Genomic DNA, 19,147 nt, shown 5'->3' with positions numbered 1-19,147 from the left:
GGTATTTTGACTCTGCTCTAAAAAAGAGACAGCTCAGCAAACATGCCTTTGCAATTAAATGATCATTCACATTACATCTTATAGACATATAAGATACAACTCAAACTGTTCGGTAAAGAATGCCCGTTCTTGTTACTCTTTGCTTTAATGAGCAATAAAATAAATGCAGTGTAGAAGGCATTTTTACAGCCAGAGCTTGTGATACACGATATGCATGGCTGTGCTGGGAAGAAAATGCCAAAATTATGTACTTCAGATACCCATCACGCTTCTTGGAAGGGTTATATATGTAAAGCCATCAAAATCCTGTGCTATCTTTAATGGAACAGAACTGACTGCTCCTCCAGTGTTTACAGCATCATCCCTGGTAAATGACAAAGTATGTACGGTTCAGCAATGAAACACTGTGAGCTTCATTCATTTGTAGCCATATGCAATAAGGAGTAAGGAGACAGCATGGCTGCAGAATGGGAGGGCGAGGAACAAAGTGTTTTAAAATAGCATGAAATAGGCAGGGAGTAACAGCACCACACACACGTTAAATGTGTGCACAGAGGTGGGGGCCAGAGGAGAAAGATGAGAGAAGTCACATGAGTTAATGATAGCTGAAGGTGGAAAAGTAGCAATGTGAAGAAAAAAGCCATTAATAAAAGATGAGGAGGGATTATGTTAATGGGAGCTTTGCAGAGATACTACAGCCCTTGTGGGGAGAGAAGCACAGGGCCCAGATACTGGTATTCTTGTCCTGTACTTCCCAGATACTGGGGACTGTCAGGAATACTAAGCAAGGGACTAGTGTCACACGCTTAAGTAGGTGAATAACTATGAGGAACATCTTGTCACACCAACAGTCCCCAGATTTTAAAAATGAAATATATGCCCCTAAAGTTACTGAAACAAATGATTGGTTTACAGTCAGGACTCTCTCATTACTTGCTTCTTTTTTGCTTCTTTTTTATATACTTAAGATGTATTTACAGGGTTTGTGTTGTGGTTTGTTTGTTTGTTGTTCTTTTTTAATCTGTGGAAATGTTGCATTTCATGCAAAACTAGGAGGTTTTCATGCCCCTGTGCTTCCAGAAGATGGAATTTTATGTAAAACAGCAGCTATCATTAGATGTGTAGTAAAAAAACAAGGAGCTGGTAGTTGCAAGTTCCATGATGCACCGCAGGGTCCTGGTCCCGAGGCAGCCAGACCAGGCAGCAGGTCACAGCCATCACAGACCTCCTTATGCTCTTGGGTTTCCTTCCTGTGGATACAGAGGAGAGTAGGGAGGCTGAAGCTTTTTCTGCTAGATCTCATTCTCACATGCAGTTGCACAGTGGCCAGGGTGCAGCCTCAGATCTGGAAACTGAGGAGCATACAGATCTCCCATGGTTGCAGATATTTATTGCAGTCAGAATCAGTTGATAAATACAGACATAAGCCATAAGTTCTCTCTAAAGAAAACTTAGTGAAGGTGCAGTCTGTGAGTAGGTATTTCATTCTTATGCATAGAAAGGATGTTTTCCTTTAGAATTATTTATTCTAAAATATAATCTTACTGAACCAGGGAATTAAATCAATTAGATCAACCCTCCCAGCACTGAAAATCCCAAGAGGAAAGTGCTGATCCTTCTACTGGGTCCTTACAAGTACAGTCCCAAAGAGGCACATGCTCAGAGACCTCAGCAGCAGGCTTTTAGATTCAGATGTTGGACTGAGGGCAGGAAATAAGGAGTCAAAAAGAGTTCTAAACCAAAATAAACCTCCTTTTTTTCTGGTGAAATGCTTTTAACCTCCCTGTTGTTCTTCTTAGTCCTTTGTTTTCCTCCTAAAACTAATTGCTTAATCTAGTTTTTAGAAGGTCCTTATGAACTCTATTTTCTAGAACTCACTCTTATCATGAACTTTTCTGCTCTTTTGTCCTGCTATACTTGATGCATAGACAAAACATCTAAGGGTACATTATCACAATGAAAGTCTCATGTTCATACCTGTGTAATTACAAAATTCAGATCCCGAAAATATATCATTTTTTCAACTGTTCACCTAAACGTTAAATTCTTCAAAATGTTAATGTATTATTTTCTTTCTTTTTCACAGCAAAATTTGGAGAGTAACCTCACCAACCTTATTAAGAGGAATACTGAACTGGAAACTCTTTTGGCGAAACTCATTCAGACCTGTCAACACGTAGAAGTGAGTACTGACCTTTCTTTGAAATGCTTGTAAACTTAATTACGTTAACTTCTAGTATTCAGGAACATTCATTTCCTTTATAGTACATTCAGGCCAACAAAGCCAAAACCACTATGAACAAAAAGCTTCCATATCATAAAAAACTTGCAAAAGACAACAGGAGTTTATGCTTTCTAACAGTAAATGTTACACAAATATCCCCATGCCATCAAAACTTTATCATCGGTACTTTCCTTATTGTCAGTCTCAGCCATGAGTCCAAAGTGACACGTTGGATACAAAACATTTTCACCCAAAGAAAACAAAACCAAAATCAAAACAAACCTAAAACAAACAAACAAACAAACCAACCACAAAAAAACCCAAACAAACAAATAAAGACTGTTCTTCCAAAGAGATCATCTCATCTGTTCTTCCTTCTCCTCCACCTCTCTGGAGCCCCACTGATTTCATGGAGCTCAAGAATACCATTAAAGTCTACCCAGAGTGTCAGACATGAGGTGAATGGCTTGAGTTCTTTGTCTAGGCAGCAACAATGTCAGGCAGAACAATTGTAGGATCAGCTGGAACGACTGTAGTAGGTAATGAGAGACAGAGACAAGGCACATTTTCTTCCCCTATGTATAAAACTCGGAGCAAAACCCATGAAGCAGATGGGCCCAAGACAGCATAAGGCCTCCTCCTCATTAGTGGCCTGTGTCCAAGATGGGCTAGGTCTGGAAGATTTAAAATTGCTCCTCCACCTTCTCTGCAATTCTGCAATAAATTACCAATTCTAAGGTTTAGTATTACAAAAAAATCCAGCTTGTTCAACTGGTAACAGATGCGCTACTGTCCCTGGAGCCCTCTTTTAGAAAATTTCTCTGTAGACATAAAGCAATAGCAGCAAAGCTGTTAATGAATTCCTACCACGTTTTAGTCATCAAATTAGTCTAATTAGCATTTAAATGAGCTAAATATTAAGAAATGAGCTTCAGTCAAAACCCTGGACCTCGGCTGCGCTGGAAATTGGGCAAGTGGGGATGTGGAAGTAAACTTAAAAACTATCTCTGTTTCTCAGAGCTCTCTGAAAATTTCAGATATCATGTGAATTTCTCTAACATTAGAGAAGCTGAGGCTTAGATAGATTTTTAGAAAGTCAGTATGCTCTCTTTCATTCCAAAACAGGAACCAAAATGAAACAAACAGTATATTGATTGTAACATGGATGTTACAAATTTAAAATTGCAAAATATTAGAAAAAGCTGAAGCTTCTAATGGCTGTATTAGTGTTGCCATATGCATTCACTCAAAGGCTGAAACTGAACACACAGTTGATTTCATAGGAAATGGTTTGTTTCCATTTTTTGATACAAGATATTAGATGATGATGTAGAATATATGGTACACAATTTGTAAGCATGTAAAAATATAGGCGGTGCACTGTAAAAACTTCTGTTGTGTACTTTAGGTTTTTCTTACCTAATTTAAAATAATTTTATAATGTTATTTTAATGTTGATTTAGATTTTGGGGGGTTTAAAACCCATTGGGAAAAAAAACCAAAACCAAAAAAAACCCCAAAAACTTTGGGTTTCAGACATAATTTGAACTTTGAAAAACAAGGAAGGAAAGGAAATTATTATTCCTTGTGTTAACATTACCAAGTTTTCATTACCAACTTTTTTTAGTTATGCTAATTAACTTTTGTTTATAGGAAAAAAAGCAACTTTTTTAAAGTCTTTGTCATGTCAAAAACCAAAAAATTCAATATTACATGAAAAATGAAAAAGGAATGTCTTTTTTGGCTTTTGATATGGAGCAGAAGCTGATGTTTCCAGAAATGAACAATAAACAGGCCCTGTGTCTTTTGAATAAGTGAATCCTCACCAGCCAAACCAAATGTTGTCACAGAGCCACTGTTTCTCATCAACTAAGTGAGCTGTTAATGGATTCCCAGCAACCAGTTTCACTGCAGATTAATTATTTACCCATACATCCCTCCCATCAGACAATTGTAACTTCATCAATAGCACAGGCCAAATCCCAATCTCCCTGTGTTTTAAAACTAATGTTTATTCCCTTCTGAGAGAGTGTTATTTTCACTTTTCACTCACATGAGCAGGCAAGGAGTGGTTGGGGATGTACCTTATCTAAAAGCTGGAAGTCTTCCAGCGACCAGGGAGGGGGAATCTGGGGCTGCCTTTCATCACAGCAGTGGAGGCATAAATCTTGCCTATTTTTAGATTGAATTTATCAATTTATGACATGATTTGTTCTGGTGAGGAACCTGATCTTGGGAAACTTGAGAAGTTCACTTCCAGTCTGGCATACCTATGGGTGGTGCACCAGGAAAACTTTGCAAATAAATCAAGCCACACTTGTATTCTTTACTGGTTTAAGAATAGCAGAGATATTATTAGAGCTATTATTTATAATAATAATAATAATTGTAGTATATGAATGTCTGATTTCACACCTAATATGAAAGTACAGTCTGTGCTAATACTTAGTTTATGGTAACACTTAATTTTAAAAATCCCATTTTCTCAAACAGAACCATACTGTGAAAAGTGAACACTTGAGACTATAACGTTCATTTCTGGCCCAAATTTCAGGGGTTTTTTTGTTGTTTGTTTGTTTTTTTGTTTCATTAGAAGCACCCTGACACACTGATTTTACTCATCTTTCAGAAACATCCCTAACACATTTTTTGTTTCACATTCATTTGTCCATCTTTCATGCTCCCTTCCTCTGTAATCCTGTCTGTCATTTCTTGGTTTTGCAGAAACCCTGTACACTGTTAGTCAGGAAAGTTTTGTTTTCCTTCCTTGGAGATGATGGCAGCTCTACAGCCTCATGTCTCTGGCCAGGCTGCTCTCTGTAGAGCACCCCCTCACTTGGGGCATTTCACTGGTCTGGCCCTGCTGAGCCAGTTCTGCTCCTCTCTCTTTTTTGTGGCTGCCTCGCCAGGGAAAGCAGGCTTGGCTGCATCAACTGATAAACTGACTCATAGGAATATTGTGTCCAGTTCTGGGACCCTCAGTTCAAGAAGGACAGAGAACTGCTTGAGAGAGTCCAGCGCAGAGCTACCAAGCCTCTGTCTTCTCCAGCTGGATGCAGCTCTGGATTTAGCCACTTCGCAGCTGAACCAGGGAAGGATTTAATGCTGTAAACACTTATGTTCTCCTTTGGTTTTAGTGTCACAGGTTTCTCTAGTTGACAAAGTGCTGTGTCACAGCACAATTGCTTCTTTGTCATAGTTTCCAAAGCAGATTGCTTCTATGGATGTGTGAGGCTTCTGCAAATGCCTTTTAGGTCACAACATTAATTGGCATAAGGCACAAATTTGAGTATGAGCCTCTTTTACCAGTTACTTTTTTCTTAGCAATTTGAGTTTTCTTTCTGGACTTTTTTCCCATCTCTCCTAGGAAATATATGATTAAATGTCTGTTATGTAGTCAGTACCATGAAGATTCTCTCATCTGTTAGGCAGAAACATAATGTGAATTCAGCTGGAGGAAAAATTGGAGCAATTATCTAAGGGGGAAGGGAAAGGAAATGGATTTTGCTTGTAGACAGCTTTATAACATCTGTATCTCAGTCTTTCTGTTTGTTTTGTTTTGTTTTCAATTCACCAAATGTCATAGGAAGCAAATTCTGGACACTGCTGCAAAATCATTTTTGGTTGTATAAAGAAGGGAAGGCATTTTCTTCTATGTGTAACCCTCAAACTGCTGCATCCTATGCTTTCTGTTTGTAATGGAAATGCTCAGTTTCTAGCTCGCTTCTAAAGATCTGCTGCAGGCTAAACCTCTGTATAAAGTTCCCATTCAAACTTGGTTTTGTGTATGTCAAAGGGTGTTTTTTATAGCCATGTTATATAATCATATATATATAAAAAAAAAACAAGTAGTCTATTGAAAGAGATACTGGACACTCACATGTATTGAACACATTTTAAATCAGTGTAACAACAGTAGTGCAAAAGTGGTGAGGAGAAGATAGCAGCACCTGGAAAATCTTGCTGTTGCCTTTTTGTATGTGCAGCTGATTAAAAAGAAATGAGCCAAATGAGAAAATTATAAATAATGAAAATTCCAGTTTCTGGTAAGCCTTCAACTACAAGATAGCTTCTTCAATTTTTGCAACAAAATATCTACATCAATTTTAATATAAGATATATAGAGCATTCCTCTGGCTTGAGGGACAGCAAAATCAAAACTCAGCTGTCAACACTATTCCCTGAGGACACTCAGGCAATAACGAGGCTTTATCTGTGACAATAAAAACCAGTGAATACTCTGTTTTCACTATGTTTCATGGTACTCACTCCTTCTTGAGATTTGGGAGCATTTTATTCAAAGCCCACGTAAAACGAGAAATTCTCATTAGGAAAATTTAGGTGGAAAGCCTGTTTGTAAATCCTACTGCCTGAACTGCAGCAAATGGCCTTCGTAGTCATACAAGAGTGACCACTAGTAGTTCGGAATAAGGAATCTATTTTTCTGGGTTTTTCTTTTTTAGATAGTAGAAAAGGGGCAATGGATTAAATAAGTGTTTAGCGTCACTTTCAGATATATGGGACAGATAACTTAGAAAGTAAGTCCAGTGAAAACTGCTTTTTCCTCTGCTCCAATATATTCCATTTTTGTGAAGATGCTTGTTCAGCAGCTAAATTTATTTGCTATATTTAAATGCTAGAAGTAACTGACATTTTTTTATTTGTGAAATAGACAGGAATATTACTTGAAGGAAATCAGGAATTCTTACTCTCAATAAGAGACTAATTAACAAACTTTATGATGTGCATAAAACCCTAAGCAAGATTTTACAGCATTTTTTTCCTGAGACCGTTTCTTATGAGAGAGGGTACAAGAGACACTTTCTCTATTAACATTATTTAGATGAAATATATGGCATGATCTACTTTTGATTTCTAATCAATTTAGTTCTACATTTAATTCCACTGCACAAAAGTTGATTTCATTCAATGAAAATCTCAGGTAAGCTTTAGTCAGAATCTTAATTACATAGCATTAAAGAGATACTTCAGAAAAATAAAAACTGACAAAACATGTTGTCACGGCATATGGCAATATAGAATATTCATTCAAGGATGTCCTAAGTTGCGTGTCAAGTAAGCCCTTGCCTAGTAGTCAAATACTATTTGCCTAAATAATTATTTCATTGCTTTCACAAATTACTAATCCAACGTATAATTGGTCATGTGTATATATAGAACTGTAGCACTTACACATATATTTTATATACAGATTAGGCATGTGCTGGAATATGCTATTGCACCTACAACTATTTTGTAATTTCTGGAGACTGGAGTAGTAATTATGATAACAGATCATCCAGATTGCTTATAAACTAATAGCAGTTCTTGCCATTGGCTGTTAAGGTGGTGAGTTCCCATTCACCCCATCTCTCTCACATCCATGTATGTGTTCACATTCTTGTTAGAGTGATATTCCTGCAAAACATTGTCCCTGGACTAGAAAATGGAATTTAGTTCACTGTTAATCCTTAGCTACCTAATGCAGCAGGTAATATTTTGTGCCTGAGAATATAACTTGTCAGGCAAAATGTTATTACTTTTTTAAACCCTTTGTCTTTGAGACATTTGCCATTCTGGGAACAAAATACTCCTAAGTTCCTCCTTTTTCTACCTAACATAAGTAGCTAAACAACAGTCAGAGCAGCAAGGAGACCAAAGGCATTGGTCTTCTTGTGAGGATGTTAAACACCAGGCTAAAGACCATGGATCCTGGATGAGAATTTTAAGTCCTGAAAAGTTGGTTACAAGGGCACTGGCCTCAAGGGGGGTTTAAACTAAAAAAGGGGAGATTCAGAATTGTTATCAGGAGGAAATTTTTTACAATGAGGGTGGTGAATCACTGGCCCAGGTTGCCCAGAGGGGTGGTAGATGCCCCATCCCTGGAGACATCCCAGGCCAGGCTGGATGGGGCTCTCAGCAACCTGATCTAGTTGAAGATGTCCCTGCGCATTGCAGGGGAGTTGGACTAAATGACCCTTGAAGATCCCTTCCAACCCAAACTGTTCTATGATTCTACTATTCATCTTCATCAAAAGACAGGCAATTCTTTGAACTTCAGTGATTATTTAATTGTTCTTGCTTTTCTACACTAAATGAAGCAAACCAAGTGGAATATTTTGCTTAACATAAAACAAAGGCTTAGTGTCAGAAGGAATAACAAAATAAAAACAATAAATATGTAAATATTGTTCAATTTTTTAAAAAAATCATTATTTAGGTTCAAAGAAAGGGCTTACATAAAGCACAAAAATGACTGAAAATAAGTGGTTAATATGACCTTTTTAGTGCATCTTAAAAAACCAGATCACTCTTAGGGCTTTGTCTGATCTTGAGCTTAATCTTATTTTAAGCCTCATTGCTGCCAAAAGTCTCTCCACCCCTGCTTCTGCCCTCCACATTGTGTTTCTCTACCTGCTTCTCATGTGTTTGTGCAACCTGCACATCAGACAAGTGGGCTCAGACCAGCCCTTTCCCCAAGTGGCCGCACCAGCTTCTGCAGATGGCAGGAAGAGTGGGCAATACCTTTTTTCTTCTTGGTAATATGATCCCAGAGCAGGTTAACCCAGTTGTGAAACTGTGGTTTATCTCTCAATAAATGTCTTTTGTCCAGTGTGCTTTCCTACCCTGAGAAAGATCAGCTATAGTTCCAACATGATGCTGGATTTGTGTTTTATAAAGACTATACTTGGTTCCTTGAAGCAAGCCTTTTTGATGGGCTTCACAGCTGTTGACACAAGGACCTCTGGAGTAGCTCTTTATGGGAACTTTCCAGATCATCTAAGTTTTTTATATTTTTAATGAAATTCTTATGAAAACAACTTGTTTGTTTTCCATTAAACTTCTGATTTGGTTTTGTGGTTAAGTTGAAAATGTCACTAGAGAACAGCTAGGTATCTTGCTGGTTAGTTTCTCAACAATGTGCTTCAAAGCACAGTGGAACAAAAAACTTTAAAATAATATTTTATTAAGTAACATGAGTATTTCAAATTGCTAAAAATGTTTGCTTTTAGTCAAGATTGAGGCAGATAGTCTTATCAGTGGTTTAGCTATCCTGGCCTAATCGATTCCTCATTCACAAAATTCCTAGGTAGCCAGAGTAAGTTGCTGTGTTGTTGCACTGACCTTTGTTTAACCTGCTCTGAGACTGCCTCTAAACACAGTTCTCTTGCTTAGAGATAGATGTGGAATGCAAACAAAAACAAAGCCTCTGGCACACTTGAAATGGGAGATGGCCATTCCTTTTTCTCTTGTGCCAATTCAGAATAGAGGAGTTGTAGATGATCCATTCATATGGCAAGCTGATTAATATCACATATTTCTAAGGGCACAGTTTGTCATAATAGATAAAATCAGTTTTATGCTTAGATGAGATAAAGTCTGAAAAAGCTTTATTCCAAGAGTTGCTTTTGCTTTACAGAAGACTCAACTGAATAACCTGTGATATCAAAAAGTTTTAATCCATGACTCTCATTCAGCCTCACTATCCATAGAAAGAAACGGAAGAAATAATGCACATTAGTCATTATCCTTTGTATTTCCATTAGATAATTAAATGAAACATGGATGATGTTAAAAAAAAATGACTTCAAGGTATTGTAACTATGAAGAAAAGTTATTCCCTTTACAACATACAGTAATTAAAAAATAAATAGGCCTCTCTCTTTAGATGACTCTAATCCTTCGATTCTTCTGGAGACTCTAATCCTAGAAAATGTGTTCCAAACCTACATGACAATGAAGAAAGCTTTCCTAGGGTAAACAGGTACTGCCCATTATATGTCATCATTGTAGATTTTTTTCCTCTGTTTCTGAGTTTGGTGTAAGAAGGAATTCAGGCTCAAAATCTAGAGTGAAATATGTGGCAATTGTTTTAAAATTGTTAAGTGGAATCATTACAATTACTTTCCTGATTTTTTTGTTTATTTGTAAATATATAGTAATTTTATAACCATCAACTCGAACCCATTTAAAAAAAGCTGATACCTCTTCTTTACCTGTATGACCACAACTGCAAATAAATTATTTCTGAGGCATTAGGACCATTTTTAAATAGTAAAGCTGAAATTCAAATTCATACTTCACTTTCCAAAGATCAGACTCTTTCTCCAACCTACTTTTTTCCATTTTGCAGAACCAGTGGAGGACTAGTGAATAAAAATTACTTTAGTTTTGATGAATTTATCCCAGACAGTGTAGTCTTAAAATAGCAGGCCACCTCTAATTTAGGATGTCTTATTCTGCTCGTCATTTATACATTATTTGCTGAAAAGGCATATGTGCATTTCCACTTGTGGACAAAATTGCCTCACTCATAAGGAATCTCAGAGGGACAGTTTTGCTTCTGCAAGGGAAATTCTGCTGAGACAGTAAAAAATCCTTTGATTCCAGTATATTAGTTGAGGAAGTTTTCATGAGTATGAATCTAGCCTTCTGAAACTGTGTTTGCCTTTGAATTAAGTCTAGAAGTTCTTCTGCAACCTTGAACCTCTCACTATGTTTTAGTTCTGTGATTTCCCAAACATCTGCTGGGGACTTTGAAACCACCTCATTTATTTTCTTATGACCTAAGCTGCAATTTAACTCGGGTCTCTGAAGATGAAAGCCAAGGAAGCCTCGGCAGAGAGCAGAACACTTTCCAAAGCAGTTCTCAGCTTGTGGAGCAGGCAACAGCTGGCCAGCTCTCCCCTTCGGTTTGGGAAGGCTTGTCATTTCCAGCTCCTTGTCAGACATCTGAGGAAGACCCATATTTTCTTTTTGTTTTTTTGTTTTTTGTTTTTTGTTTTTTTTCCTACACCCACTCCCTGAGGCAAAGGCCAGGAGTCCCCATCCATCTGTCTGGAAAACCTGGAAAGAACCCTGATACATATTTTTATTTATTTATTTATTTATTTTTCAGTAAACTGTCTGTTTAAGATCTTCAGATATTACAGAAATTGGAATAAATTCCCCACAAAAGCAGCAGGACTATAATCAGTCCTTGGTTGCTTGTTTGTATTAGAAAATGTCATCATTTTTGCTAAATCATAACAGGCCTCCTAGTCAATTTTAAAACTGTTTTGTAGCATGGAAGAGAAGTTTATAAAAATGATACCGGTAAAACATAAAGCTTTAGGTTCAAAGTAGTTCTGGACATGGATTTTTAAGGACTTTGGTGATGCCAAAACTAAGTGTATTGATGTGAGCAAAATCTTCTACAGAAAGCTGTCCCCAAATCCAGCATAAACTCTCAGGCAACAGATATCCCAAATTAAAGAGTCAACATGTATCTGGGATGAAGGAAGCCCAGATTTAAGTTTGTTCTCCACATAATTCAGAGCCTCCCACAACCAAAGTGAGCAATGCAGTCTCCAGACTTTTCAAATGTAGCTCTCAGTCTCTTTTAATGAACTCCTTGGAAAGAAGGCTAGTTTTTAATGTGGAAAGATGTAGAATGCAAAACCTCAAATATTTTCACCAGACCAAACTCACATTCCTCGGCCAGCCCCAGCTGGAAGTTATTGTCAAGGTTGCTGTTCATCAAAGGACTCAAGCAGAAGGCAGAGGCTTATTCTGGTACTTCTGTAGCACCTGTACAGCAGAGCCCAGCTCCATGCCTGTGGCTCTTTGGTCTGATATATGACTCCTCAGAAACATACAAGTAAATAATATTCAGTGGTAATCTCACAAATAGTCCCTTTAGGGCCACAGCTAATATGGTGCACTTAAAGTTAAGCATGTGCTCAATTATAAAGTTATTGCTGAATCAGAGGCCTTGTAGGCTGAAAATTTGATTAAGGAGTATTTCAACTTGAGAAAAGCCCCTAGATTATTTTCTTTTTCATACAAAGCTCAGACTTATCAAATAATTTTGAAATATTCTTTTCACTTTTAATAAGCTTGTGCAAGCTATAAAGTAGGAAATGTCTTCAAATGAAGTTCATAAAAGGGTATATTTTTCAGATTTCAAAGAAAAAGAGAAGTCTGCAGTCAGTGTGTAAGAAATCCAAGGTTTTTTTTCCAAGCATTTCGTTTTTCTTAGCCTAGACTTTTTTTAAGATTTAATTAATATGTTATTATTCAAACCAACCAGAGCATTAAATAGAACAAAGTTGACTTAACCTTCCTTAACTCTATGTTTCATGACAGTTACCCAAAGATTAATTAAATCTGCTCGACAAAATGAACTTGTGATGTAAGTGGTGACAGAAGTGACACTTTGAGTGGAAGCTACTCAAAAATCCCGTGAAGTGTTACAGTAATTAAGTGCCAAAGTCAGCTCTGGCATGAGCAGACCTCAGTATCCACCCACAACGAGTTGCGCCCATGTGCAGTGGATGTGATCATTGCCCTTGACTGAGCCCATTCGGGATTCTCCTCTCTTTAGTGGAATTTCAACCACTGGTGAAACTGGGGTTGGAGCTGGGGAAACTTCTGCACTGGATGGTTCATTGAAAACAGCTCTGTAGAGTTTTGTGCCAAAGTGCACAACGGGCGAATGTGATGCAGCTGGGGTGGTGGGATGATGAGAAGAGGGGGAGTAGGAGGGACAGTGTTGATTGACTTATTCTTCTAGGCTCCTTGAGTGGTCAGTGGAGAGACAATGGCATTGCCAGTGGCTTTGGGTGAGCTGCTCTGTGGTCTATCTCTCTTCATACACCACAGTGGGAAGCCAGGCAGAGCAAACAGCTAATGTGAGGAGATAAATAGGCACCTAAAACTGCATGATGGAGGTACTTTCTACATCTTCACCTACTGCATGCAGATCTCCGCAGCAGTTTCAGTACCACCTGACCCCTTCCAGAAACAAATATATTTTCTCTTTATTATTCTGATATCTTAATTAATAATTAAGCCTGTAAAATATGTAATCAAACTTTAATTTTATGAAGGTTCGAGAAGGATAATCCAAAACCTTAATAGAAGCAGACCTTTGTAAACAAGTCGCATCTTTGCCTGGAGGACACAATGTATTTCACATAAGAAAGGTTATTTGTAAAATTTACCTTGGTCCAAATTTAGATATATAAGCATTTGCTTAATCTTAATGAGCTCCACAATGTGCTTACAGGTAAAAGCATGTTTAAACACATTATTGGAAGAAAAAAAAGAAGGTCGAGGCAGATCAAGGGGCTCATCAGACTGAAAAATAACCAAGAAATATATTTACTTGACACCTGCAACTGTTCCCTGTTGCTGTTCACCACCACCTCTTAATAGAGAATGGAAAGGGTGACATGGCTCTAGGAGCACTCAGCTGGGCTGACGGCTGCTTTACCCTCTTAGCGAAGTATATATGGAAACACAGCTTTGAAATCACTCCTTAAAATTTTTCTTCATATATGATTAGAACTTTTTGCTTTTTTCTCTGACTCTTTTTGCATACATGTGAGTTATACATACTACTACTGGTGGGGAAGTACCTTTTTATTGTCATACAGAATGTTGATTTCTCACTGAAAAAATCAGTCTCCCTCAGAAACAAAACATTTTGAGGTGAGAAACAAAACTTTTCTAGTTCAAGTTGTCTTATTTTTTCACAAAAGTCAATGTTTTCCATAAAAAGATAATATTCTTTGTGAGTTTATTTTGCATGAAATACAGTTTCACTGGCTGTGAACCTACTGGCTATTTATACTGTAGAAAACTATATGAACACAGCTATTTTTATTACCTGATTCATTGCTGAGCCAAAGTGGTAATACTACAGACAACCAATACACATGACTTGGCTATGTCACTTGGATCTTCAGTATTTCGAATCTTTCAAGAACCACTAAATGGAGACTAAAAATAATAATATTTTCAAGTGTTAAATTCAGCAAATGAAACATTAGGAATCACTATGAAAGTAACCAAAATGAAGTAGAGAACATATTGTTCCACTGTATGACTCCATAGTTTGTTTGCACCTTGAGTACTTAGTACAGTTCTGTTCACCGTATCAAAACAGAGACGACAGACCTTGCAAAGTTTCAGAGAAAAAAACAAGGATGACTGAAGGTATGGTATGTCTTTCATGCAAGGAAAACCTGAATCGCTTAAGACTCTTCAGTGTAGAAAAGAAGTCCTGCTAGAGGACAAAACAGTGATCTGTAAAAGCACAAACAGCACCAGGACTGTGGGTAGGTATCAGTTAATCACTGCCCTTTCCAGTAAAAGAACTTGGGATCATTAAATTGAGCTGGAAGGAGGCAGGTTCACATCCCCCTAAAAGGAAGTAGTTGATCATTGGCCTGTCAGTTAAACTGTGCTGGTCATTGCTGTGGGATGGTGGGGATACTTGAAGTTTGCAGAGATTGAAAGAAAGTCTAAATAAATCCACAGAAGATAAGTCTTCTGAGGACTAGTGGTGATGTAGAAATTGTGTCTGGTTCAAGCAGACTCTGAGCTGCAAATGGTTGGAGGATAAGAAAATATTAATGTGAACCATCATAGATGTTGGGACTTCTTCCTAAGATGCTTTTCTAGCAAATGCTGGCACTGGCAGCAGTGAGAAACAAGATACTACGGTGGATGGACTGTATGACCCAGTACTTGTGCTCTTATGTGCATCACTATTCACTGCAGTCCTATATACAGCTTGAAACTGTGATGTGTTAAGCACCTCCTGAAGAGCGTTCACTTCTCACTGATGTCTACTTTAACTGACATCACTCAGTACTCACAGGACCAGGCTTTTCTCATTTGAGTTAGAAAAGTATTTCATAAAATCCAAGACAGGGAAAACAAAATAACGCATAGATTAAATACAGAAGGGAGCAAAAATGCCAGACTAAACATTTTAGAAATTCTGCTTTGTAAACTAGAGAAAAGAAAACATCAAAAAAGGTTTTGCTAATCATAATGGTTTGCTTTGTAGGTAAATGCATCCCGCCAAGAAACCAAGCTGATGGAAGAATGTGACCAGCTCATTGAAATAATCCAGCAAAGACGACAAATAATTGGAACAAAAATCAAAGAAGGAAAGGTAAAAGCTTTTCTTCTTTAGATCACAAGTAGGTTAACACCGCTTCCTCCTGCTTATGACTTTTTGACTTCAGGTACTATTAATACAAATTTGTAAAAGTCCTTACGTGGTCCTGTAGCCCTGGGCCACTGCTATTTTCATGTAAAGAGGAATGAAATATATCAGTATTAATATGCTAGACCTCAACATTTTCTCTCACTATTTGTAATTGTGATTGTGATTTTTAAGAACAAACACAGAAATTATGTCACCATCAGTTAGTGATAAGAAAATTATAACTAATTAATGATTCCTTCAGTCATTTATGTGCCTGAGGGTATTTGCCCCAAAGTTTTCACTTTCACAAAGTATCACAACATTTGGTATCATGGCTGGCAATTATCTACATAAATATTTGATACTTTAATTACTTATTAAAGTACTACCACATAAAGAATATGTTTCAATTGTTGTTCTTGAGAACAAGAAGTCTAACTTATTTACAAAACAATATTCAAAAGCATGCAGGAAATTAAACGAAGTGTGCATTTCTAATTACTGAGGCATAATGATTATTAGCAACAAACATATCCAGCAGGAAAAGTCTCTGATATTCAAGTTTCAATGCATTTGGCTAGGTACCTGTTAACTCAAAAACACATTAGAGTTGAATTAACGTTCTTATTTTCTAGGTACATGATGTTTACTCTTTAACATCTCAACTAAGTCAGTCAGATATAAACTCTTCTTGTGTGGGAAAAGCTCAGGAAAGGGAAAAAGTCAAGAGCAGGTTAAATGGTTCATGCAGCTGTCAAGGTATTCCAATTAACTTGAAATAAAAAGCCTGTAGGCAAGGGCTGATTTAAACATGTTTGAAAACACAGGTCCCATAGATTTTGTGACATAATCTGAATGCCCTCATGCTATTTACAAAATATGACTCACTACAAAACAGAAAAGATGGCCTTCTGTATTATTGTTTCAATTCTGTTTCTCTGTGCAGTGAGACCAGCTGTGCTTCCAATCAAGCAGAAAACTTTCCATTCATTTGGGTTTGTGCTATATACATGAGTTGCTTTAAAAAAATCTGTTGCTTGCAAACATGTATTCTAATGTCCATTAAAGTGTGGAAGATTTATAATACAATTTACTCCAAATGTATTTGAATATTTGAATCTATCTCCATTCTTCGTTTGACTTTGTTCAACCAAAAGTAATACCAATGGAGGTCCAGGAAAGATCTGGAATGCTTTGCTCCAAAAGTTGTATATGTTGAAAAATTTGGGGGATTCAAGAGACCCATGAGGAAACCTACAGGAAATTCTGCCCAATGGACCTTCTTTTAAAAGGGCCTGTGGCTAAGTGTCTTTCTGGAAGGTAGAGCATGAAAAATTTGTATATAGGACTGCAGTTATAGCTACAGAGCTGGAAACACGGAGTAATAAAGCTCTAGCTATGACTGCAAGGCTGCAGATTCACAGACATGAGTCTGACAATGTGCTTAAATATCAAATACATAAGATAATTATAGGGCAGCTGTTGTTCCTGGCATTGTGGGGAGTGGGAGAGATGAAACTTTTCCTTTAAAAGTTCATCATCAGTTGTCTTTTTGAAGAAGATATAAAAAAGAATCAAGCAATCAAAAAACCTAGTTCATATGTAGATGTAACAAATCATGACATGCCTTATGATTGTCAAAAGCTCACAAGGTAACAAATAGTTCAGTTCATTGTTTGTTTAGTTAATTAATAAGTAAATAAAAAGAATAGCTACATAATACCACAATTAATATTTCCCCGGTTAGTCTGGTGTAGACTAAATTGTAATCTCTACAAATGCACAGTTAGAGAAAACATTATGGCACTAGTTCATCCTAGAAGCTGATCAGATCATTCATTAACAAAATCTTTGTGCTTTCCTAGCATTTTTCTCCCTTTATTGTTTCTGTCTTTAGAAGAAACACCAATATGGCAGGACTGTAGTCATTTGACCAGTATTTTCTTTTTGAAAATTTTACAAAATATTTATTTTCTTACTGGTTTCTGTTGTTGGGTAGGTGCACTAAGATACCCTTAGATCTACTTAGGATGCAATTATATCTGAAATTCAACTCAGTAACTTCATAGTTTGTGCTCTAATTGCTGAGATCAGGAATGTTATCTTGATTATAAATATTTCTGCCAGTCCACTTAGTTGTTAGTTTCCTCATTTTGAATGTAACTGGGTCTTAATGTCTTTTTGAGCTCCAGAATTATTTCATTTCCTTCCTGTTTCTTACTCCTGTTCAGACTATGATCCTGATGTGATAACACTGGGAAGGACTGCCAGACCTTTCAGGAACTACAAGTTTTGTTAGCCAACATTGTCTTTAAATGGAGGATTGACTCTGCCCCTCCCTAACCTTTCAGCTAATGATTGCATTCACATCTACTGTGTTTTTCTCCAGCACATACATTTGCAGTAATAATCATCATCTCTCCAGCATTACTGTGCTTCTGTCCTGTTAAAAATATTCAACAAGAAAACACCCTGTTTGTCTAAAACCACATAATGAAGAGGGCAGGTGTGTATTGCTAGTAGAATTGAACAGCCTTTTTCTGTCAGATTTTATTTTCAAATTATTATCTTGTGAAACTCACCTCAGTAATAGGAAAAAAGTAGCTAATCTGTGAGCTGCCTTTGACACAGATCTCATGACTTCAGGGAAACTGCTATCTAAATAGCCCTTAGTTATCATGTAAGCAGAAAGTACCAGGAAATGACGTTTCTTCTGTTGCAAAATAGGCCAGCTGTGCTTGTTTTGGCTCTCCCCTGTTGTTTTCCATGTGGAAAATATTGAGGCAGAAAGTGTCTGTGTCTGTCCCCTTATTAAAAATGTTATGTGGTTAGATGGGGCTTACCATCAAGCTAGTGTGAAAAAAGCTCTTGTCAGTGAATACATTCATCTTAAATCCCCCTTTTCTTTCTAGTTTTATCCTCAGAAGTGCAAAAGCAATCACGATTTGTGACCTTAGAGATGTGACTGCTTTCTTATGTTTCCACTCAAGGTGGTGAGGTTGAGAAAACTGGCTCAGCAGATTGCGAACTGCAAACAGTGCATCGAACGCTCAACATCTCTCATCTCTCAGGCTGAACAGTCGCTGAAGGAGAACGATCATGCTCGCTTCCTGCAAACTGCTAAAAATATCACTGAAAGGTAAAGAAGACATTCCTCTTGCAAAACCTCAACTTAAGGCAAATGGGTTGTTGAAGTGGGCAGATTGTCTTGTCCCGCAACAGATGTGGTCAAATGGAGGGGAGTATTAATTGACACGTTATGCCAAAACACTTTGTGTTGTACCAGAGTGGGAAGGACTTCACTGTAATGCTAAACCAAAACATCCCTTTGAAAACAGGAGCAGCTGAAAAAAGAATGCAAAGTAAGAGTTAGAACAGTAATAGCATGTACACATGAAGGAGGCAGCACAGATGCCAGGCAGCTATCTGGTGCTAAACACACCCAAATACAGGTTTCTGAAAGCTGAAATTCCTATTCTATGAAAAATTCTGAGACTGGGAAAGAAATCAGGCAATTATTACATTCCTAGAAGAATTTTGGAATTATCTTAATGGATTCGTATTCTTCACAAGATAGCAAGTGACAAGGTAATAAAATATGTAACTTTGGGAACCTGCAACATGCATCTCTAAGGTAGCCCACTCGAAGAGTTGGAGATTCAAAAGCTTGGGTGTCCGGAAGGTATGGCAGCTGCTGTGTTGGGTCCCTGGGCACAGGGATTTGCTGCTGCTTCTAGGATCCTACGTTCTTTTCAGCGTGCCAGATATACCAAGGGCCCAAAGACAAGGGAGCAAGACAGGAAAACTGTGCTGTCAGAAAATTTGGTTTGGTTTTCAGTGCAATACTGTGCAACACTGTGAATGCTGAAATATTACCACTGAATTTTAGCAGTATTTTCTGATGAGAAAAAGTTCTGTTGGACTTATCAGCTTTTTTA

The 19,147-nt window shown here is 37.4% G+C and overlaps 1 protein-coding gene across 2 annotated transcripts in view; it reads left to right on the top strand.

Annotated features, from left to right (window-relative positions):
* Positions 1 to 19,147, top strand: part of MID1 (midline 1) — a gene marked incomplete at both ends in the record, with an annotated part of 96,819 nt that overhangs the window by 52,116 nt on the left and 25,556 nt on the right. For both annotated transcript variants that reach the window (XM_080363230.1, XM_080363229.1), the window contains 3 exons: positions 2,087 to 2,182; positions 15,066 to 15,173; positions 18,200 to 18,348. In XM_080363230.1, coding sequence (XP_080219356.1) covers positions 2,087 to 2,182; positions 15,066 to 15,173; positions 18,200 to 18,348 — 353 coding nt within the window. The remainder of the gene's footprint in view (positions 1 to 2,086; positions 2,183 to 15,065; positions 15,174 to 18,199; positions 18,349 to 19,147) is intronic.

This window comes from Nesoenas mayeri (assembly GCF_963082525.1).
Source record: "Nesoenas mayeri genome assembly, chromosome: 1".
NCBI lineage: Eukaryota > Metazoa > Chordata > Aves > Columbiformes > Columbidae > Nesoenas > Nesoenas mayeri.
Note: the sequence above shows the minus strand (reverse complement) of the source record. Positions and strands in the feature narration are given on the sequence as shown.